This window comes from Microcaecilia unicolor, chromosome 11, assembly GCF_901765095.1.
Source record: "Microcaecilia unicolor chromosome 11, aMicUni1.1, whole genome shotgun sequence".
In the NCBI taxonomy this organism is placed as follows: domain Eukaryota; kingdom Metazoa; phylum Chordata; class Amphibia; order Gymnophiona; family Siphonopidae; genus Microcaecilia; species Microcaecilia unicolor.
Genome location: NC_044041.1, coordinates 129,129,133 through 129,152,956, shown reverse-complemented (window position 1 = coordinate 129,152,956; position 23,824 = coordinate 129,129,133). Strand labels below are relative to the sequence as shown.

The following is a 23,824-nucleotide window of genomic DNA, read 5'->3' as shown; positions in this document are numbered from 1 at the left end:
CCAACCCAGACCTCTTTCTCCTCCTTTCCTGATATCTCCGAGGAGGAAACCGCCCGCCTTCTTTCCTCCTCAAAATGCACCACTTGTTCCTCTGATCCCATCCCCACCAACTTACTTAACACCATCTCTCCTACTATCACCCCCTCCATCTGTCATATCCTCAACCTCTCTCTCTCCACTGCAACTGTCCCCGACACCTTCAAGCATGCTGTAGTCACGCCACTCCTCAAAAAACCATCACTAGACCCTACCTGTCCCTCCAACTACCGCCCCATCTCCCTCCTACCCTTCCTCTCCAAGACACTTGAGCGCGCAGTCCACAGCCGCTGCCTTGATTTTCTCTCCTCTCATGCCATCCTTGATCCGCTTCAATCCGGTTTTCGCCCTCTTCACTCGACAGAAACAGCACTTTCTAAAGTCTGTAATGACCTGTTCCTTGCCAAATCCAGAGGCCACTACTCCATCCTCATCCTCCTGGATCTATCCGCTGCTTTTGACACTGTCAATCATGACTTACTTCTTGCCACACTGTCCTCATTTGGGTTCCAGGGCTCTGTCCTCTCCTGGTTCTCCTCCTATCTCTCCAACCGCACCTTCAAAGTTCACTCTCATGGATCTTCCTCCACCCCCATCCCCTTATCTGTTGGTGTTCCCCAGGGATCGGTCCTTGGACCCCTTCTCTTCTCAATCTACACCTCTTCCCTGGGCTCCCTGATCTCATCTCATGGTTTCCAGTATCATCTCTATGCTGATGACACCCAACTGTATCTCTCCACACCAGACATCACCGCGGAGACCCAGGCAAAGGTATCGGCCTGCTTATCCGACATTGCTGCCTGGATGTCCAACCGCCACCTGAAACTGAACATGTCCAAGACCGAGCTTATCGTCTTTCCACCAAAACCCACTTCTCCTCTTCCTCCACTTTCTATCTCAGTTGATAACACCCTCATCCTCCCCGTCTCATCTGCCCGCAACCTCGGAGTCATCTTTGACTCCTCTCTTTCCTTCTCTGCGCATATCCAGCAGATAGCCAAGACCTGTCGCTTCTTCCTCTTTAACATCAGCAAAATTCGCCCTTTCCTCTCTGAACACACCACCCGAACTCTCGTCCACGCTCTCATTACCTCTCGCCTGGACTACTGCAACTTACTCCTCACCGGCCTCCCACTTAGCCATCTATCCCCCCTTCAGTCTGTTCAGAACTCTGCTGCACGTCTCATATTCCGCCAGAACCGATATACTCATATCACCCCTCTCCTCAGGTCACTTCACTGGCTTCCGATCAGATACCGCATTCAATTCAAGCTTCTCCTTCTTACCTACAAATGCACTCAGTCTGCTGCCCCTCACTACCTCTCTACCCTCATCTCCCCTTACGTTCCCGCCCGTAACCTCCGTTCACAGGATAAATCCCTCCTCTCAGTACCCTTCTCCACCACCGCCAACTCCAGGCTCCGCTCATTCTGCCTCGCCTCACCCTATGCTTGGAACAACCTTCCTGAACCCTTACGCCAAGCCCCCTCCCTGCCCATCTTCAAGTCTTTGCTTAAAGCCCACCTCTTCAATGCTGCGTTCGGCACCTAACCCTTACCGTTCAGTGAATCCAGACTGCCCCAATTTGACTGCCCCGATCGGACCGACCGTTCACTTGTCTATTAGATTGTAAGCTCTTTGAGCAGGGACTGTCTCTCTTTGTTAAATTGTACAGCGCTGCGTAACCCTAGTAGCGCTCTAGAAATGTTAAGTAGTAGTAGTAGTAGTGGTTTATCTGGCTGTTATCTGGGGCAGTTCACATGAGAGCTGCAATCAGCCTGCCGAGCCAGCCATGTGATGAAAACTTGTTAAAGATATATGGTCACTGCTTGAATGCTCACCTTCCTGGGTAATTCCACAGAGTCTGGATGATATCCCTAATGTCCTGATGCGTAGAAAAGGATGGACAAGCCTTCCGAATACCTTTCAGCAGAGGGTCCACTTTGCAGGGCTCTGAAACTGCCCGATCCTCATCAAATTTAAGAACCAAAGAAACCTGCGCTATCAGCTCCTTCAGCTCTTCATGGTGAAAAATGGGGACCACCAAGGAGTCCTCGTTGGGGACATATCCTCTGCCCAGGGATCCACACATCCAGGGTCTGCAGAGGGATTGGTTTATTCATCCCTCAAAAGCTGCTCCTCTTCAGAAGCAAGTGAAGCAGAGTCCAGGAAATCATCCTCCTCTTCATCCCCTTCCCAGGCAAGCTTCTGCTTCTTGGAAGAGGGGAGGGAAGCCCTACTGGGCCCCGACGCTTCTGGATTCCCAGACTGCCATAGACAAAAAGCTTAATACATAATGAGAATAAATTCTGGGGAGAAGCAGACTCCCAAGGCTTCCTCCAGCTCTGCCTGTTTAAAAAGCTGCCTCCAGCGTGGAGGCCAAGTTGAAACTGTCACAGGATTCAAAACAGTGACAGCTCCTGCCAAAACTGGGACCACTGCCCGTCTCAGGAGAACTTTTATTGGCTGCTTGCTGTGGCTGACCCAGCTGCCCTCGGAGAACAGACAAGGCACTGACAATGCTTACATGCACCAGCCACATCTAAGTGCTTGTTGCAGACCTCACAGCGGCGGGTCTTTTCCAAACTCATGCCATTGCGGGAGAGGGAGTCGGGAGAATATGCAGAAAAGAAAAAACATCACCCGCAAAATATAATGCCACCAATAGAACAGCCACACAGCACTTTCAAGATCACTGGAGATTTTTTTTCCTTTGTTTTTTGTTGCTAGGCACCTCTCCCAGGCACCCAAGGCTCCCTGACAACCTCAGGGACCAAGGTTGAAAAAGACCTTCAGAGAAGGAAACCCATCAGGTCCAAGGAACCAGGAGGGAAGTGGAGGGAACCCAGCCGCCTGGGTTTGACACCCCTGGGGCACACAAAGAGGCATATTTTCAAAGCACTTAGACTTACAAACTTACATAGGAGTCTATGGAACTTTGTAAGTCTAAGTGCTTTGAAAATGAGCCCCAAAGTGACCCAAACCAAACAAAAGAGGAGAAAGTCCAATCCTCACGAATATGAATCAGCAACAGGAAGCAGAAGTGAGGTCACGAAAGAAGAAGAAACCAAACGTGTAATATCCACAATCATAGCTGTGTTTTGGCAAGTGTGCCTGCATCAGGAGTCGTAATCCCTTATCAATTTGGCAATGCTGGTTGAACAAGGCAATTACAGGATAAGTGTATAGTGCATTCAATACAATGCAAACAATAGTATACACAATACACAGAGTATACACAAGGCACAGTGTCTTGCAAAGAGCATAAAGCACCTCTCAGGCCACAGTCCCAATGAGCAGCAAAAAGAAGCCCTAGGAGAGAAGAAGTAGAAAATAAAAGTCACCTCTTTTTTTTTTTTTTTAAAGGCCTACCAGACCCTGCCCAGGCTTGCACCTCTACCACCTGCTGGGAGACTGAGAAATACCAACTCTAGAAGGGACTGCACAGCTATCTTATAGCCTCCATCTGCTGAGAGTAGTGCATAACCCATCTGTCTAGGCCAATCTAGAGGGATGCTGAGGAATACCCTCTTTCTGAAGACATAGCCAAGGCTTCTCTATACACAAATGGTAGAAGAGGCAGAAATGCCTGAATTCAGTTCTCCTCTCTCTTTTTGTTTTTTAAATTTCTAAAGGAGGAATGAAACAGCACAAGAAATAGGGGAGAAGGCAGGAGCAGGAGGGGAGGAATCTAGCACCACTAGATATGCCCCCAAGTAGGCAGACCAGAAAAGCCTGACCCCCTAGCTCAACTGGAACCAGGAGCAAGCATCTGCATAAGTCCAGGAGCTGCACAGGAAAACGCTCTTCTACTTGTTGGATACATGGAATACTAACTGGAACACATACACAGTGCCACTTATAGAAGAGTTTAAATTTTGTGTCTCATCTCCACCTGCAAGCAGACAGGCATAATCCACAACTTCTGGACTGATCTGTAGGTGGCCACAAAGAAATGCTACTTTTGTCTCGTCCTGTGACGCGTGTGAGGTAACAGCTCTGTGCTGCACTCTCTCAGGAGTGGAGCCCCAAAGTAAGGGTTGGAAATGCTGGATACAGTCTCAGCACAAATACCACTGTGCCTTCTTGTGAGTTTGGATAAACTACTTAACCTTTCACTGTCTCAGGTACTAACTTAGCTTGTGAGCCCTCAGGGACAGAAAAATGCATAACGTACCTGAATGTAACTAACCTTGCGTTACAACTAAAAAACAAAGCATGAGCTAAATCCAAAATTCCTTCCCTCTTTCCCTTTAAGGTCAGGTGGTGTGCAGGACTGATGAAGCAGCTGTAAACTTTTCCAGCCTCTCTTTGGAAGGGTACTCACCAATCTTGTCAGCTGAGGCAAGCCGGACTTCAAAGCAGCATGGCTCATCACTGGCCTCAGTCTTAAAGAGGCGGGTGTTGTAGGCACTGATGTTCTGAAAGAGAAGGGGGGGATATGTCAGATGTTGGTGCTTGAAGGTCCTGCTCCTGAGTCAGAAGCCCAGGTTCCATTCCAGGGAGGGGTGGAGGGAAAAGAAGGCATAGATTTTGTTTCTATTGTATTAGGATTATAGAAACAGAAAAATGAAGGCAATAAAAGACCATATGGCCTATCCAGTCTGCTCATTCATAGCATCTACTATCCCTTCCTCTCCCTTAGAGATTCTATGCAGTTGTCCAAAGCTTGCTTGAATTCTGTCCTATTTCACCTTCTTATGTCCCCTCATTCCAGAACTTCCTTTCAAATGGAGACGTGCCCCTTGTGCATTATGCAGAGGTATTTAAACTTCTCCCCTGCCCCCTTTATTTCAAAGTATACATATTGAGATCTTCAAGTCTTTTCTCATACATAGTAGATGACGGCAGAAAAAGACCTGCACGGTCCATCCAGTCTGCCCAACAAGATAAACTCATATGTGCTACTTTTTGTGTATACCTTGCCTTGATTTGTATCTGCCATTTTCAGGGCACAGACCGTAGAAGTCTTGCCCAGCACTAGCCCGCCTCCCAACCACCATCCCCGCCTCCCCCCACCGGCTCTGCCACCCAATCTCGGCTAAGCTTCTGAGGATCCATTCCTTCTGAACAGGATTCCTTTATGTTTATCCCACACATGTTGTAAACAGAGAGAACTTGCAGAGGAAGATCCCTGGTGAAAGCTGGACAGGAGGGAGCGAGGTGTGAGGCCTCATGGGAAGTATCTCTGATGACAGCTGGAAGAGAAGATGATCCACTTAGAAAAGAGAAAAGAAACATTTTTTTAGTACCTTAGAGTCCAGGAACTTCTGTGTGAATTCAGCATCTTCCACTGTGCAGTTCTCAGAGAAGTAGGTGCTTATGCCCTACCGGAGATAAATAACAGAACCAGATCAGACAGAGAAAACGAAAACAGAAGGACTCATAACTTCACAAGACAGCTACAGTATCAAAAGCTTCTTGCATGCCCACACACAAGAATATGGGAAAGGTAGGAAGGATTACAGAGAGCATTATGTGGGAGGAAGGAGGGAATCAGTAGGGGGGACAACAGGGGCTGCTTCAGGGCAGGACTGAGATTCACTGGCAGAGCTGTTGGGGAGGAGAGGTAACAGTACATTTACGTACTCATAAGAAGCAAAGTATTTACAGATTTACAGAAGCTATTTATCTGGGCAAATATTGATTTGTGAGCAAGGGATGGTATGGGGGTGAAGGGCGGACCATGCAGTGTGTGAGGTATGCGAGATGGTGGTGGGTAAGTAGTAGTGTGTGGAGTGGGTAGTGGGTGAAAGAAGTGTATGGAACTAGATGTAGGTGAGAAGTATGGTGAGGTATGTAAAACAGGGTGTGTTTTGGTTGAGAGGGTGTGTGCTGGTAGGGTAAAGAATGCTGTTTAGTGGATAAAAAGTGGCATGCAAGGTGAGGGGGTCTTTTACTAAAGCTTAGATCAAGTTATCTGCAGCAGGGCCCATAGGAATAAAATGGGACCTGATGCAGATAAGTCGAGCTAAGCTTTAGTAAAAGACTCCCTGAGTAAGGGGGTTGTGGTGGGTGAAGGGGATGTGTTAGGTGTACAACGTGTGATATGGGGTGGGTGAGGAATGGTGTGTAGTGGATAAGAAGGGGGTGTAGACTAAGTGTTGGTTGAAGGGGGTGTGGTGGGAGAGGGGAATGTGTCAGCTGGATGGGAAGTGGGATATGTGTTGGTTGAGGGCATATAGGGTGTGTGGGATGTGGTAGGAGAGGGAAATGCATCAGCTGGCTGGGGAGTGGGGAATGTCTTGGTTGAGTGGGTATCAGGTGTGTGGGAGAGGGGAATGTGTCAGCTGTGGGGGGGGGGGGGGGGGGCGGTTGTATGCAGTGTTCTCCATAGACAAGCAGGGAGATGCAGTCACATTCTAAGGTATCATCATCCAAATGCTGCTTGTATGCAGAGCTCTCCTTAGCTCAGAGAAATCTATTTTTAGACCTCTCATTTAACAGTACATGGGTTAGTTTCTCTTCCATTTCCCCTCCATATCATGCCCATTAGCTAGCTAGCAGCTTCCTCTCTCGTGTCTCTCTCCTCTCATCAGTCTGAAACTATAAGAAGTGCAAAAACTGCAACTACCATGGCTGCACAGCAAGTGACTACCTTGCCTTCAGCGGTGGAGGTCTCTGGAGTGCAAGGCTAGCAGCATCAGGACTATCATTCCATTCCCCCAGCCCCTCTAAGGCTGTTTGTTTCCCAGACTCTCTATCTCAGGACAATAGCAACATTTTTAATAAACTAACATTTGAAAAGCAAAAAGAAAATTAGAAGAATGGCAACCAACAATCTATAAGTTGTAACTTCTGCCAACAAGAGCACCAAAAGTGCTCACAAATGTAAAAATCTCTAGTCAGAACAGTACTATTATAACTCCTGCTATTCCTCCAGAGGCTCATCCCTCCATAAATACTCCTCTCCCACAGCCTGTCACATTGATTCAGCTGCTAAAACATTTTGTTCAAGACAGTGCCACAATTCTTCAACCTGTAGAAACTCCTCCAGTTTTTATCATTATTCCCAAAATGAGGAACAGACTCAGGTTCATATGAGCCCACAGTGCTCTCCACCCCAATCAATACTACAATCCTCTGCTGCAACTAAAGGGAGTTATAGCATTGCCTGTGCGTGAGCTCATTCAACAGCTTCAACTATCTGGAAAATTTCTTTTTCCATTCAGCCCACCTTAAGATGCCTGTAACCAACATTAACTTCTTTATCACTCTGAGGCAGCTTTAAAGAGAAGCAAATCTTCTAAAACCATATTGTTTCTAATAGCCCACTTCGAATAATGGGCCATCCCTCTGTTTCGGCATAGAAAAATCCTGTAAATTTCATCTTAAAAGCCAAATTTAGATTTTTCCAATAGCCCCCCCCCCCCCCCCCGAATTCGCAGTAACCGGCACTGCTCTTCTGTACCCCCCCCCCCCCCCCCCGCGATGACCCCTCTTACATTTTCTACGGTTCAGCCGCTGGGTCAGCTCAGGGCCTTGAGCATGCACAGAAGGCTTTGAGCATGCACAAGTGCTCAAGGCACTACACCAGCCAAACAGCATAACCATGAGGAGAGGTAAGAGAAATCTGGTAATTGTGGGGGGAGGGGGGAGGGAAGGAGAGTAGAGAAGACCAGGTATTTATTTATTTTATTTATTTGTTACATCTATATTCCACATTTTCCCACTTTCTAGGCTCAATGTGGCTTACATAGTAACGGAGAGGCGTTACAGACTCCGGTGTAAACAAATACAAAGTGATGTTGTGGTAAGATAAAGTTCATGTGGCCCAGCCACACTAGGGAATCGTACAACGGAAGAGTTGTGTTATGTCCATTACGTTCTTTAGGTTTGTTGTGTTGTAGAGATCAGGTATTTATGTTAGATCGGTAGGGTATGCCTTTTTAAACAGGTTAGTTTTTAGTGTTTTCCAGAAGTTTAGGTGGTCGTTCTTAGTTTTCAAGGCTTTTGGTAATGCGTTCCACAGTTGTATGCTTATGTAGGAAAAACTGGATGCGTAAGTTGATTTGTATTTGAGTCCTTTGCAGCTTGGGTAGTGCAGATTTAGGTACGTTCATGTTGATTCGGATGTGTTTCTAGTTGGTAGGTCGATCAAGTCTGTCATGTATCCCGGAGCTTCACCGTAGATAATTTTGTGAACCAGAGTGCAGATTTTGAAAGCAATGCGTTCTTTGATTGGGAGCCAGTGTAGTTTTTCGCGAAGGGGTTTTGCACTTTCAAATCGCGTTTTTCCGAAGATAAGCCTAGCTGCCGTGCTTTGAGCAGTCTGAAGTTTCTTTAAGGTTTGTTCTTTGCATCCCGCATAAATTCCATTGCAGTAGTCTACATGGCTTAGTACCATTGATTGTATCAGTTTGCAAAATGTTCCCCTCAGGAAGAATTGTTTCACGCGTTTGAGTTTCCACATTGAGTGGAACATTTTCTTTCTTGTGGATGTCACTTGGCTCTCTAGTGTTAAGTTGCGATCCATTGTAACGTCGAGGATTTTCAGGCTGTCTGAGATAGGGAGGGTGTAATCTGGGGTGTTGATAATTGTGGGGTTAGCTGCGCTGTGTATGGATGAGAGGATGAGACAGTGTGTTTTTTCTTTGTTTAGTTTTAGTTGAAATGCATTTGCCCAAGAGTACATGATGTTCAAGCTGATCTTGATTTCGTTGGTGATTTCTGTCAGTTTAGATTTGTAAGGAATGAATATTGTGACATCGTCTGCATAGATGAAAGGGTTAAGGTCTTGGTTGGATAAGGACTTGGCTAGTGGGGTCATCATTAGGTTGAAGAGGATAGGTGATAGCGGTGATCCTTGTGGTACTCCGCAGTCTGCCTTCCATGGTGATGATATGTTTCAGTTTGATTTTACTTGATATGTTCTTGTGGTTAGGAAACCCTTGAACCAGCTAAGTATGTTTCCACCAATACTGAACTTATCTAGTAGTCTTATTAATATATTATGGTTTACCATGTCGAATGCACTAGAAAATGTCGAATTGGAGGAGGAGGATGTTTTTGCCTATTGCTATTTCCTGCTTGAATTTGGCTAGGAGAGTGAGTAGTACTGTTTCTGTGCTGTGGAGGGGGCGAAAACCTGACTGTGGTTCGTGTAATATTGAGAATTTGTTTATATAATCTGTAAGTTGTTTGGCTACCATGCTTTCCATCAGTTTGACTGACAACGGAATGGATGCTACTGGACGGTAGTTAGTGATTTCATTTGTTTTTTTCTTGGTGTCTTTTGGTATCGGAGTGAGTAGGATATTGCCATTTTCCTTAGGGAAGACACCTTGTTGAAGCATGTAGTTTAGGTGGGATGTGAGGTCTGCTATGAAGCAGTCAGGAGCAGATTTCATTAGGTAGTAAAATTGTACAGCGCTGCGTAACCCTAGTAGCGCTTTAGAAATGTTAAGTAGTAGTAGTAGGTAGTTGGGGCAGGTGTCTAGTTTACAGTGAGTGTTGGAGAACCTCCTGATCGCCTGTGCAACTGCATCGACAGTAAGGAGGGCGAATTTTAACCAGGTTCGGTCAGCCGGGTATTGTCCAGTGGTTGGGTCCAACTCATTAAGGAAGATTTCGATGTCAGTGTTGTCCTGAGGTAGCGTGTTGCGTAGGTTTGCAATTTTTTCATTTAAATACTTGGCAAGTTTGTCTGCAGATGGGATGTCTGTATTCAGTGCAGTGACCAAGTTGGTGTCTAGGAGTTTGTTCACGAGTTGGTATAATTTCTTCGTGTCTTTGTAATCTGTCCTTATTTTAGTTTTATGGTATCATCTTTTGGTCTGTATTTGTATTTTCTTTGTTGTGGATTCTGATTGAGGCAATTTCAAGTTGAGGTGTCATGAACTTGGCAGTAGGGTTATGCTGTTTGGCTGGTGTAGTGCCTTGAGCACTTGTGCATGCTCAAAGCCTTCTGTGCATGCTCAAGGCCCTGAGCTGACCCAGCGGCTGAACCGTAGAAAATGTAAGAGGAGGGGAGTAAGGGGAGGTCATCTCCGATTCCCTCCGGTGGTCATCTGGTCATTTAGGGCACATTTTTGTGGCTTGGTTGTAAGAAAAAAAGGACCAGGTAAAGTTGTCCAAGTGTTCGTCAGGGATGCCCTTCTTTTTTCCATTATTGGTCGAGGACACCCATGTGTTAGACACGCCCCAGTCCCGCCTTCGCTATGCCTCTGAAACGCCCTTGAACTTTGGTCGTCCCCGCGATGGAAAGCAGTAGAGGACGCCCAAAATCGGCTTTCAACTATGCCGATTTGGGCGACCCTGTGAGAAGGACGCCCATCTTGCGATTTGTGTCTTTCGAAAATAAGCCTGATAATGGCCTCTGCTCATGTTGTACCGCTTGCAAAGCTACACAGGTGTCATCTTCAATAACATGTAAAACTTCACTGAAACCAGAATCTTCAGGCTCTAAAAAAAAACGATCCCTCTAACCCAAGCTGTCTGCCCTTCTCTGCAAGTAAATGGTGGTCAACTAAGTCAAAGGCAGCAGTGAGATCAAGATAAACCAAAAGGACAGTCTTTCCAGAATCAAGACACAGAGTCTTATGGTGATTGCTAAGGAGGGCTATTAAGATTGTTTCACAGCTGTGGCCTTGGCGGAAGCCAGACTGTCGAGGGTGTAGAATGTTACAAGAGTCAACATAATTGGGGAACTCGACTTTATACAAACATTTTCCATTCTATATGAATCGCAATCGGGTTTCCATTCAGCCCACAGTACAGAAACCGTCCTACTCACCCTAATATCCAAATTCAAACAGGAAATTTCACTTGGAAACAACATCCTCCTCTTACAATTCGATTTATCCAGTGCATTCGATATGGTAAATCACAATATCCTAACCAAACTACTGGATAAACTTGGAATCGGTGGAAACATCATTAATTGGATAAAAGGCTTCATCACCTCAAGATCTTACCAAGTCAAATCAACCTCAATCTCATCTCCCTGGTCACCAAACTGCGGTGTACCTCAAGGTTCCCCTCTATCGCCGATCCTTTTCAATCTTATGATGATCCCACTAGCAAAAGCTAAATTCAGACATGGTCTCAACCCTTTCATATATGCTGACGACGTCACCATATTTATTCCCTTCAAATCTAATCTAACTGAAATTTCCGACAAAATATCCTTGGGCATGCACATCTTAACCGCTTGGGCCAATGTCTTTATGATGAAAATGAACAAAGAAAAAACGCAATGCCTAATCCTCTCTTCCCAGCACTCCACGCCCCTCCCTACCAACCTTAACATCTCCGGCACCACAATCCCCATACCTGACAACTTAAAAATCCTCAGAATGACATTAGATAACCATCTCTCGCTCAAAGATCACGCAAAATCCACTACAAAGAAAGTGTTCAACATGATGTGGATACTGAAACGCGTAAAACCATATCTCCCCCTGAAAACATTCCGGAACTTGGTGCAATCCACAGTACTTACCCACGCCAACTACTGCAACAGTATTTCCTTAGGCTGCAAGAACCACATCCTGAAAAAACTTCAGACTGCCCAAAATACAGCAGCTAGACTCATTTTTGGCAAAACACGATTTGAAAGTGCAACACCTCTTCGAAAAAAACTTCATTGGCTCCCTATCAAAGAACGAATCAATTTCAAAGTCCACACACTAATCCACAAGATTATCCACAGTGAATCTCCAGGCTATATGCTCAACCTGATCGACCTCCCCACCAGGAACATGTCTACAACCTCACGAACTTACCTCAACCTACACTACCCCAATTGCAAAGGACTCAAGTACAAAACCTATTATGGATCCAACTTCTCCTTCTTAGGCAGCCAACTCTCGAATGCCCTCCCCAGACCAATCCGATCACTCAGAGACCATCTGCCCTTTCGGAAATCACTAAAAACCCATCTGTTCAGGCAAGCCTAACCAAACGATCCAGATTAATTCCCACAAACTCATCTACTCATCACATATCCAGGAGACAATGACAACGACCTAGACTATATCTCCCACCTCATTTTCCCCTGTTCTATCCCCTTTCGCCTCATTGACCCCTCCCCCAATGCTCACCTACCCTTACTCACAGCTCTCCTACTCCCTTCACTCTTGCCCATTCCCCTCCGCCTCATCTACCCTCCAATTGCTCACTTACCCTTGCTCATACTTCTCCTACTCCCCTCATCCCTACATTTCTACATTCCTATTTCTTTTATTACTCCGATAATGCTCAATTTATTTCTCTCCACCAATACTTTGCAATCCCAATTACTATGTAAGCCGCATTGAACCTGCTTTGAGTGGGAAAGCGCGGGGTACAAATGTAATAAATAAATAAATAACTAATCTGACAATTGACAGAAAACAATGTGTTCAGTGACCTTTGAAGGGATTGATACAAAGATTAGAAATAGGGTGATCGATAGAGGCTATTCTGGGTCAAGGATAAGCTTTTTTAAGATACTCCTGGAAGCATGCTGTAGTCAGACGTCAGACAGCGAACTGGATGAAAGGCTAGAGACCACCATATGATATAGCAGAGAAAGAAGACAGCAATGGGAGATAGAAAGCCAAGTCAATGGGACAGGGTCAAGAGAACAGGTAGTGAGTTTGACAGAACTGAAGATTTTTGTGACTAAGATAAATGATGGGATAGAAAAGGCATGCAATAATGTGTCGAGACAAGCAGTGGAAGACAATGGGTGAACTGAAGGGAGAGTGGCTGGAGGCAGTGATTGGAACTGGGCCCTGAGTTTCACAATCGTATCCATAAAAGACTGTGCAAGACAATCTGGAGTTATGAGAGATGAAAGAGAGGCAGACCAAGTTCCCCAAGCACAGAAAAAAAATTTTGGGGGCATATTAAGAGTTTGAGGATTTATGATGAGAAATAATTTCTTTTTGCTTCCTGAAGTTTATAATGATAGTGATGACAGTATGTTTTGTAAGAGGCAAGAGATGCAGATTATTTAGAATTCCTCCATACCCTTTCAACATGGCGCATTTGGCGACAGAGGAGTCTAATGAGAAACCAAAGGTGGTGAGGGGGGCAAGGTGAGGAGTGTACTGGAGGCTTAGAGGGAAGAACTAGTAATTGCGCTTGAAGAACAGAGTTCCAGAGAGAGGCCCGGGTGTCAAGAAGAGCAGTCAAGAACCCGTCAGGAAAGGCAGCACCCAGGGAAGGGAGTGCAAGAGGGCTAATATAAAAGGACGGGTTTCAGGGGGGAAACAGGAGTCGGAAATATCTGCATGCCTGACTAAACGTTCAAAGGAGATCAAGAAGTAGCCAGACCAGGGTAATGAAATGGAAGAGAAATCAATCAATTTAAATGTGCTAGAGGAGAAAGAAGAGAGAACCAAATCAAGGGTATGACCTGTCACATGCATGGGGAAGAGGACTTACTAAATTAAGATCGAACAATAAAGACAGGAAGTGTCTGTCAAATGAAGATCTAGGATTATCAACATGGAAATTAAACATCACCAGGCAGTAGGAGATTGGGGTAAGTAGTAGCAGCAAGAGATAAGATTTGAGAAACAGTCCCAAGCAAAAGCATTAAAAGAAGGAGGAAAGTAGATCAGAAGAAGATAGAGCAGGGAAAGAAAGTCAAATTTGAGAAAGAGAAGCTCCTGGTAAGAACAGATGTCTGAAAAGAATTCTAGGATCTTGAAGGAAGAAGGGAACAATACTGCAACCCCACCCCACCCCCCAGTATGAGAGAGGTGAAAGGTAGAAAGAGCCAAGTAGTGAGGAGAAATACAATGATTAAGGAGTTCTTCACCTCTCTGGAGCCAGGTTTCAGCAAGACATCACCTGGGAAGGATTAGCAAGCATATCAAGAAGTGCAATAGTCTTACTTCTAACAGACCTGCAACTGAGGACAAAAAAAGAAACTGTGCAGGAAGTACAGTTAGATGGTAACAAGGGGGGGGGGGGGGGGGTGAGAGGGAAGTGGTCGAAAAGCTACAGGACACTAGATCTGAGAAGGTGCCTATGGGAAGAAAACTGATCAGGTCTATGACCCCAATGGAAGGGGATGGAATATTGACTCGGAGGCATGAGAACCACAGGGAGGATGAGTAAAAAGGTGAGGAAAACAGGATAAGGAGGGACAAGCGGCAGAGAAAATAGTGGGTCAGCAGGGGCTAAGGGAGTCGCTCCAAGGAGCATGAACTGCTCCTTGTGTTTACTCCTTTGGCGCGCGTCCATGGCACGAACGCCACAGAGTTGAATTTATAAAACTAACAAGTCGCTGGGTAATGATGCAGGGAGCATGAGTGGAGCTATCGGGAGCAGCGGAGGGCCCAAGGAATCCATCAGCAACCAGCCTAAAAAGAAAAAGCAAGCACAGAGTCAGCAACAGCAGGTAAACAGGATACACAGAACACATATATCCCATGATGCAGCACCTGTCTCCCTTGTTGCTCCCCCCCCCCCCCCCCCAATGATGAAGAACCTGTCTTCCCTACAGAAAACCCCTGTTACAAAAAAACAAACTTCTTTATACTTGCAGCAGATGCATTCTTTCAATAAGCACTGTTTTCTCATTCCAACTCTGTATTTCTCAATAGGCCCAGCAGATTTCATCATTGCTGATTCCCCTTCTCCTAGTAGCACTTCAGAAATGATACATAGCAGTAATTATGCATTGCAGTGTGCATTGTGACAGACTCTGCAATGGTGGTGGAGGAAGGGAGGAGGGAAACCTTTGCCAGCATTTAGATATGCATCACTGCAGTGTAGGTAAGTATTCGCCAGGAAAGGGATAGGAATCTCTGCTGGCCGTTAGAGAAGTGGCTCTGACTCTTCACCGGCAGGTGGGGGGCATTGTATTTGACAGAAACAGCGCTACAGCTGACAGGAGTAGCAGGAAATGTTTGTGGGAGTGGGGGGAGTGTGGTGGGATACACAGGCGCACTGTTACATGCATACACACTCCACTTCTGCAAACAGATTTATACAGAGATAACTGAGAGAATAGTGGAATCACCTTTTCTCCAACTCCCAGCTGCTTCTGCCTTGGTAACAGAGAATACATGAGCTCCCCGCAGTTTTTCCAAAGGGACTCCATCACCTCTGGATGCTGCTGAAATGCTTTACTGTGCCATACCAGAGTCTTTAGCTTCTCCTACAGGGAAGCGAGACCAAAGAAATATTAATAAATATTACATCATAAACTGAACGGAATAAAGACAGGCCTAGTCAATATTCAGCCAGTGGTACTGAGTGTTTTTTTTTTTAACAGTGACCACTGCAGGCAAAACTAGGCCCCAATATTCAGTACCAGGCCTGACCAGATAGGAGACAGCGCTAGTACTTATGCGGGTCCTGGTCAATGTACAGCCTGGACCCACATAAGACACTTATCCCAACCAATATCAGCTGGGACCCGTGTAAGAAGATCTTTCAGAATCAGACACCCTGCAACAACACGTCTTCCCTCAACATGATACAACCCTACCTCCTGATGCCCCTCCCCATCATGAGTAGACCCCCCCGCCTGACCTCCCCCCCCACCCCCGACCTCCCCCCCCCCTTAGAAAAGGTAGCTTCTGCTCGCTCTCCCATGTCCCAGCAGGACCCTCTGGGCTTAACTGCACATCCCTGGTGGTATAGTGGGTCCTTCAGGTAGGAACAAACTCCGCTCACTCCTGCCCCTTCTTAACGTATAAAATGGCCACTGCTACTTTGAGCAGTAGTCTTGTGGTACTACTGCTAGAGGCCGACTCCTAGTGGTAGTAATGCAAGACTACCACTCAAGGTTGCGGCAGTCATTTTTCATGTGAAGACAAAGGACAGGAGTGCAGAGACACCAAGGGTGGCCCAAACCAATGCTGGAGGTTTACCACTGCAATGCTGCAGATTGAACACCAACGAGTGAGGTTTTTCTCACAGGCTCCTGCCATGTCTAAAACTAGTTCTGGCAGATGGACATTTCAAAAACTGATATATTACCAGTTAGCATACCAAAGGCGGGGCGGTGCAGACAGCAAGGGTGTGAATGGAGCAGGTGGCACAGCTGTCGGCTCTGCCGGTCCCCTGCCCCCTCTAATGTTACTTCCTGAGCAGGGGACCAGCAGAGACAACAGTTGCGTGCCTGTCCGTGCACCCCCTTGCTGGAAGGAAAGGTCAAGTGTTGCACTTTGGGAGGGATGCGCCTTGGGGGGTGATGTGCCGGGCCGGGGGGGGGACGCAGTGGCGACCCGCCCTGGATGGCAAACAAGGTAGGAACGCCACTGCATAATTACAATCAATAAATAGAAAATGTGAGGGAAATGTTATTACCATCACCACAGTGCTAGAGGGATGGGAGGGGAGGGGGGAAGGGGAGGGGGGACTAATGATTAAACTTCTGAAACATTGTCAAGTTGCGGTGTTTGAAAGTTGTATGAAGAGCTATGGAAATGTACTGTTATGGATTTAAAAAAAAAATTTTTTTCAATAAAAACAAGTTAAAAAAAATAAATAGAAAATAAAAATTTTTCTGCCTTTGTTGTCTGGTCATTTTATTTTTCTTATTCTGTTGGTCCTAGTCTCTTGTTTCTGCTTTCCACTTTCTGCTTTCCACTTTCTTCTCTTAACTGTCTTGCCGAGTCTCCTTGTCCTTTTCTCTCCATGTCCACCATCCATCTTCTCTTGGCATCTCTATCTTTCTGACTCAACATCATCCCTGTCTTCGCATCATATTGAGCATCTTCCACCTCCATGTCCTTATTCTTGCCCTGTCTAACATAACTCTTCTGTATCTCTATTCCCCCCTCCCAGCATCTCTTTCTCGCTCTTCCTTCCCTCCTGTCTCTCTCTCCCAGCCAGTATCTCTCCATCTCTCTTCCCTACCTCTGCCCCCCTCAGGGGTCTCTCCTGTTGTGTCTCTCCATTGCAGAACCAGAACCTCTCCCTCTTCCTTCTTTCCCTGCAGGTCCTGTCACCTCTCTCCTTTCTTGTCCAGCCTCCCTCCCCAAGTCTAGCACCTCTTTCCTTCTGTGCCCCCTTTCTTCCTCACCCCCCTCATTGGATCTCACTCTTTCCTACCTGACCTCCTTGTCTAGCACCTGTCTCCCTCATTGCTCCCCCCCATGATGTAGCACCTGTCTCCCTCATTGTTCCTCCCCCAAGTCCAGTACCTCTTTACCTCTCTGCGCCCCCCTCTGATTGGATCTCTCTGTCCAGCACCCGTCTCCCTCATTGCCCCCACAATGCACCTGTCTCCCTTATCCCCCTCCCCCACAATACAGAACCTCTCTCCCTCTTTGTCCTTCCCCCACTTCGCCCAATGCAGCACCCGTCTCCCTCGTTCCCCTGCCCCTCCCAATGCAGCACCTGTCTCCCTTGTTCCGCTGCCCCTCCCAATGCAGCACCTGTCTCCCTCGTTCCCCTGCCCCTCCCAATGCAGCACCTGTCTCCCTCGTTCCTCCACCCCCTCGCCCGAAAATGCAGAACCTCTTTGTTCTTCCTCCACCCCACCCCACAATCCGGTACCTCTGCTCTTCTCTTCTGGCTGCGATTAATCTGTTTCTGCAGTACTGGCACCCTCAGCAATATCAAAAGCTGGACATGGTGTGGGAAGGCCAAAGAGAAAGAGAGGTGCTACACTCGAGGAGGGTGGTGGGGAGAGATACCTGACCCACAGGAGGGGAAGAGAGGACGCCAATGAGTGAGATCAGGCCCCTTAAGTGTGTAAGCTGGAAGGGGCCCAATTGTATGTGACTTGGCAGGTCTGGAAGTGAGTGGGGTTCACTGCTGCCTGAAAGACCCACTAGACCACCAGGGATGTGCAGATAGACTGGGGGGGGGGGGGGGGGGAAGGAAGGGGAGAACAGCTATATCATCAGGCCACAATCCAGTAGTTATGCAGGTATCAGCCGATATTCACTACACATACCTAACCGGACAAAGTTAGGACTGCTTTATGTGGTCCTACATGCCCAGTTAGCTATGCAGGCACCAGCACTGAATATTGCCAGCACCGGCATAACTCTTGGCTGTTCCCCAACTCTGCTCCCAGAACACCCTGCTCCTGCCCACTTTCAAATGGCTGGTTAATGCCAATATTCAATGGCACTGCCTGGTTAAATGACTCTGATAAATCGGTGGTCTGCCTGTGAGCGTGATTTACGTGGGCAGGAGCCTCCCCAGCCTGATTAAATCGCTTTGAACATTGGGCCCAAAATATTTCTGTCCCTTCTATCTCATCACTCTATCCCACAGTGCTGGGAATAAAGACTATCTCAAGGCATTTTTAAGCCTTCTATCTCACTACATCCAATAGTGCAGGGAAAAGGACGAACTACAGGAATTTGTACCCCTGCTAACTCACCATATCCTACAGTGCAAGACCATCACCAGGCAGTTCTATCCCTTCTACCTCACTATAATTACATGGTGCTAGGAATAAAAATCATCTCTAGGCAATTCACATCTCCACGTTCCATTCCACTCATTATTTTATGTTTAAATGGTTTTTATTGGCATTTCAGCATGTTATACCATTACAAACTTTCATGTAACATACTTCACAAACAAACCATGCCACAACAATCCAAATACCTGACTGGCCGTCGGCCAGTATTTTTTAAAACATCATCAGTTTATTATTTTTACCCCCCCTTCCCCCCCCTCCCAGCCAGGTTTCTTAAATGTCGGAACAGATTCCAATCATTGTATTCAAGAGCAACTATTGTGTAGCCACTTTGGTCCCATGGAGCCATTGTCCTATTATACCTAGATTACAACGGCCACCACTAGACTTGTTTTAATTGAGATCACCTGTATCTCAAACATCATGCTCAGCCTTGACAAAACGGTCTCCAAGGGCTTGTGTTCTGATAACCCTCCAAGACCTTCCTCCATGTATTATTATTATGGCCCAATGGTGGCTACTATAAAACTAAAGCCCCCCCCAAACAGTCTAAACAGCAACCTATAAACCATGATCCCCCCATCTCCTCTCCTCTCCCCCTTCCCCCCCCCAATTCCTACCTCTATTACCGCGTATCTTCCCCTATCCCCCCCTTCCCTCCTTCCTTGTGTGTTTGTGGTAATCACAGTGCCAACCGGGGCTTCGGGGCACCCCCTGTCCCCCAACTTCTGGTCAGATTATCCCTCTCTCATATCGTGTTATTTCTCTCCACAGGGTATCGAGTTCAACACCAAACTGCGGGCTTTGTGGGGGAGGGACTGAATATATTTACCCCAACTTGTAAAAATAATCTTTTTCATTTAAATGTGGAATGTGCATATTGAAGCTCCATCAGCATCAGCCCATGTAGTTTATTCCTCCATTGCCAGTACGACGGAGCCTGATCGCTGGTCCACACCCCTAAGACTACTCATTTGCCTACCATCCCTGCCTTCCGAACCAGCAGTTTAAAGTGCCTATCAGGGACCCCAAAATCTTCAAATCTATCCAATAAAACCCCCGTTGGTGATAGATGTACTTGTATCCCTCCTATCTGCGTTAAATATTGGGTTACCTCCTTCCAAAATGTTTGGATGTGCGCACACTCCCAAAATGCATGAAAGAACGAGCCAACCTCTCTCTGACATTTCATACACATTGGGGAGTCAATCCCTCCTATTTTAAAGAGGCGTTCTTGTGTAAAGTATGCTCTATGTAGAACTTTAAAGTTGCACTCCCGTAACTCTGCACTGATCGATCCTGAGGGTATTCTTTTAATCATGCTAACCAAGTCTATGGAAGATGCCGGCTCCACCGCTCTTGTAAAATCTCTCTTCTTGGGGCCTTTTGTATATTATCCAAGGCCAACTTCAATGTAGATATCGAGATCCCCTTATCCTGAATAGCTTCATAAAATTCTAGTATTTTCTGTCTTATGGGAAACCTATGATCTCTTATGGCTGTGTATATAGTGTTGTATTTGTTGGTAGACAAACATATCCCGTGACTCTAGCTTCCCAGATGTCAACAGTGTTTCCCACATCATCAGCTTCTCTTCTGTGTCTAGTATCCCCTTGGTTGCCCATCGATGGAAGTCACTATTGTTGGTACCTGGGACAAACTCCGGATTTCCCAATAGTGGTAGGTGATCTGAACATCGGGGATTCCGTCCCAATAATGGGACTAGGAAATTCCGAGATGCCCTAAGTGATTTCAAAAGAAGATTAGCACGTAGTTCCTGAGGAGTTTGACTCGTGGGGCATTGGACCAGCAAGAATGTATTCCATTTACCATACGCTTTCTTGCTCCATTTTCCTAGGGGTATGGTTCTGTTTATCTAGGACCCAATCCCCTAAGTGCCTAAGCAAACAGGCCCAGTTGTATTTTTGCATCCACTATTTTATAGACCTCTATCATATCTCCCCTCAGCCGTCTCTTCTCCAAACTGAAGAGTCCTAGCCACTTTAGCCTTTCCTCATAGGGAAGTCGTCCCATCCCCTTTATCATTTTTGTTGCCCTTCTCTCTACCTTTTCTAATTCCACCATAACTTTTTTGGATGTGGTGACCAGAATTGAACACAATATTTGAGGTGCGGTCGCACATGGAGTGATAAAAAGGCATTATAATGTCTTCATTTTTGTTTTCCATTCCTTTCTTAATATCTAACATACTATTTGCTTTCTTAGCCACCGCCGCACACTGAGCAGAGGGTATCAACATATCATCAATGACCTCTCCTAGATCCCTTTCCTAGTTGATGACCAGAACTGCACACAATATTCAAGGTATAGTTGCACCATGGATCGATACAAAGGCATTATAACGTCCTCATTTTTGTTTTCCATTCCTTTCCTAATAATACCTAACATTCTATTTACTTTCTTAGCTGCTGCCACACACGAAGCAAAGGTTTTCAACTCATCATCAACGATGATGCCTAGATCCCTCTCCTGGTCAGTGACTCCTAACACGGAACCTTGCATTACATGGCTATAGTTCGGGTTCCTCTTTCCGACATGCATCACTTTGCACTTGCTCACATTAAACGTCATCTGCCATTTAGATGCCCAGTCTCCCAGTCTCCTAAGGTCCTCTTGTAATTTTTCACAATCCTCTTGCGATTTAACAACTTTGAATAACTTTGTGTCGCCAGCAAATGTAATTACCTCACAAGTTACTCCCATCTCTAGATCATTTATAAATATGTTAAAAAGCAACAGTCCCAGCACAGACCCCTGGGAAACCCCACTATCTACCCTCCTCCATTGTTCTTACCTGTGTCACAGAGGTATTCACCCTCCCAACCTTTGCTGCACTGAAGCATTATGAAGCTCAGAAAAGAAGTACTGAGGAGGAGCCAAAGGCAAGTAATGCAACTCAATCCAGAAGACATCCCCAAAACAATGATGGATCATATCAAAGCAGAAAACTTTTACTGCTAGGAGACTCCATTATAAGAGGCATTAATTTAGGAACACAGTTCAAGGGTCCCAATCTAGTGAAATGCCTTCCAGGATCTTCTGCTACCAGAAGTAGTTTATAGTTTATTTAAATTTATTATACCGCTCAACCTAACTTGCAGGCTTGATTGGTTTATAAAACTAAGGGTACATAAATTGTCTATTTATGTACCCATTGTCTATTTATGTACCCTTAGTTTTATAAACCAATGTGCTTCTCTTTAGCTTGTGCATTCTTCTTATGTGTGAAAAATGTATTTCTTTCCTGTCTCATATTGTCATTCCTTTCTGTCTGAGACAGGAAAGAAATACATTTTTCACACATAAGAAGAATGCACAAGCTAAAGAGAAGCACACAGGATGGGTCATAGAAAGCAAAAGGGAAGGGGGGGGGGGGGGATGAGAAGGGAGGGGAGAGGAAGAACAGCCGGGAGTCTGAATTTTGATTCCCCCTATCATCTCTATGCTGACGACACCCAACTTTATTTCTCCACACCAAACATCACTGCGGAAACCCAGGCCAAATTATCGGCCTGCTTGTCCGACATTGCTGCCTGGATGTCAACCGCCACCTGAAGCTGAACATGGCCAAGACCGAGCTTATTGTCTTCCCACCCAAACCCACTTCTCCTCTCCCTCAACTCTCTATCTCAGTCGATAACACCCTCATCCTCCCCGTCTCATCTGCCCGCAACCTCGGAGTCATCTTCGACTCCTCCCTCTCCTTCTCTACGCATATCCAGCAGATAGCCAAGACCTGTCGCTTTTTCCTCTACAACATTAGCAAAATTTGCCCTTTCCTCTCTGAGCACACCACCCGAACTCTCATCCATTCACTCATTACCTCTCTCCTTGACTACTGCAACCTACTCCTAACTGGCCTCCCACTTTGCCACCTATCCCCCCTTCAGTCCGTTCAGAACTCTGTTGCATGTCTTATCTTCCGCCTGGACCAATATACTCACATCACCCCTCTCCTCAAATCACTTCACTGGCTTCCGATCAGGTACCGCATACAGTTCAAGCTTCTCTTATTAACCTACAAATGCACTCGATCTGCAGCCCCTACTTACCTCTCTAGCCTCATCTCCCCTTACGTTCCTACACGTAACCTCCGCTCTCAACACAAATCCCTCCTTTCAGTACCCTTCTCCACCACCGCCAACTCCAGGCTCCGTGCTTTCTGCCTCGACTCACCCCATGCTTGGAATAAACTCCCTGAGCCCATACGCCAGGCCCCCTTCCCTGCCCATCTTCAAATCCTTGCTCAAAGCCCACCTCTTCAATGTCGCCTTTGCCACCTAACCACTCTACCTCTATTCAAGAAATCTAGACTGCACCAACTTGTCATTTCGTCCTTTAGATTGTCCTTTTTGTTAAACTGTACAGCGCTGCGTAACCCTAGTAGCGCTTTAGAAATGTCAAGTAGTAGTAGTAGTCATACTACTACTACTACTATTTAGCATTTCTATAGCGCTACAAGGCGTACGCAGCGCTGCACAAACATAGAAGAAAGACAGTCCCTGCTCAAAGAGCTTACAATCTCATAGACAAAAAAAAAGTAAGCAAATCAAATCAATTAATGTGTACAGGAAGGAGGAGAGGAGGGTAGGTGGAGGCGAGTGGCTACAAGTGGTTACGAGTCAAAAGCAATGTTAAAGAGGTGGGCTTTCAGTCTAGATTTAAAGGTGGCCAAGGATGGGGCAAGAGGTAGGGGCTCAGGAAGTTTATTCCAGGCGTAGGATGCAGCGAGACAGAAGGCGCGAAGTCTGGAGTTGGCAGTAGTGGAGAAGGGAACAGATAAGAAGGATTTATCCATGGAGTGGAGTACACGGGAAGGGGTGTAGGGAAGGACGTGTGTGGAGAGATACTGGGGAGCAGCAGAGTGAGTACATTTATAGGTTAGTAGAAGAAGTTTGAACAGGATGCGAAAACGGATAGGGAGCCAGTGAAGCGACTTGAGGAGAGGGGTAGTATGAGTAAAGCGACCTTGGCGGAAGACGAGACGGGCAGCAGAGTTTTGAACCGATTGGAGAGGTGACTAAGTGGGAGGCCAGCAAGAAGCAGATTGCAGTAGTCTAAACGAGAGGTGACAAGGGTGTGGATGAGGGTTTTGGTAGAGTGCTCGGAAAGAAAGGGGCGGATTTTACGGATGTTGTAAAGAAAGAAACGACAGGTCTTGGCGATCTGCTGGATATGAGCAGAGAAGGAGAGAGAAGAGTCAAAGATGACCCCAAGGTTTCGAGCTGAGGAGACAGGGAGAATGAGAGAGCCATCAACAGAAATAGAAAACGGGGGGAGTGGGGAGGTGGGTTTGGGGGGAAAAATGAGACGCTCGGTTTTGGTCATGTTTAATTTCAGGTGGCGTTGAGACATCCAGACAGCAATGTCAGACAAGCATGCTGAAACTTTGGTTTGGATGCAAGGTGAGATATCAGGGGTAGAAAGGTAGATTTG

The 23,824-nt window shown here is 46.3% G+C and overlaps 1 protein-coding gene across 1 annotated transcript in view; it reads right to left on the bottom strand.

The window, feature by feature from the left end:
• DPP3 (dipeptidyl peptidase 3) overlaps positions 1-23,824 on the bottom strand; it is a 128,729-nt gene that overhangs the window by 51,419 nt on the left and 53,486 nt on the right. Inside the window, exons 4-6 of the mRNA XM_030218168.1 lie at positions 14,999-15,136; positions 5,289-5,363; positions 4,364-4,457 (exon numbers count right to left, since the gene is read on the bottom strand). Of these exons, the coding sequence (XP_030074028.1) occupies positions 4,364-4,457; positions 5,289-5,363; positions 14,999-15,136 (307 nt within the window). The remainder of the gene's footprint in view (positions 1-4,363; positions 4,458-5,288; positions 5,364-14,998; positions 15,137-23,824) is intronic.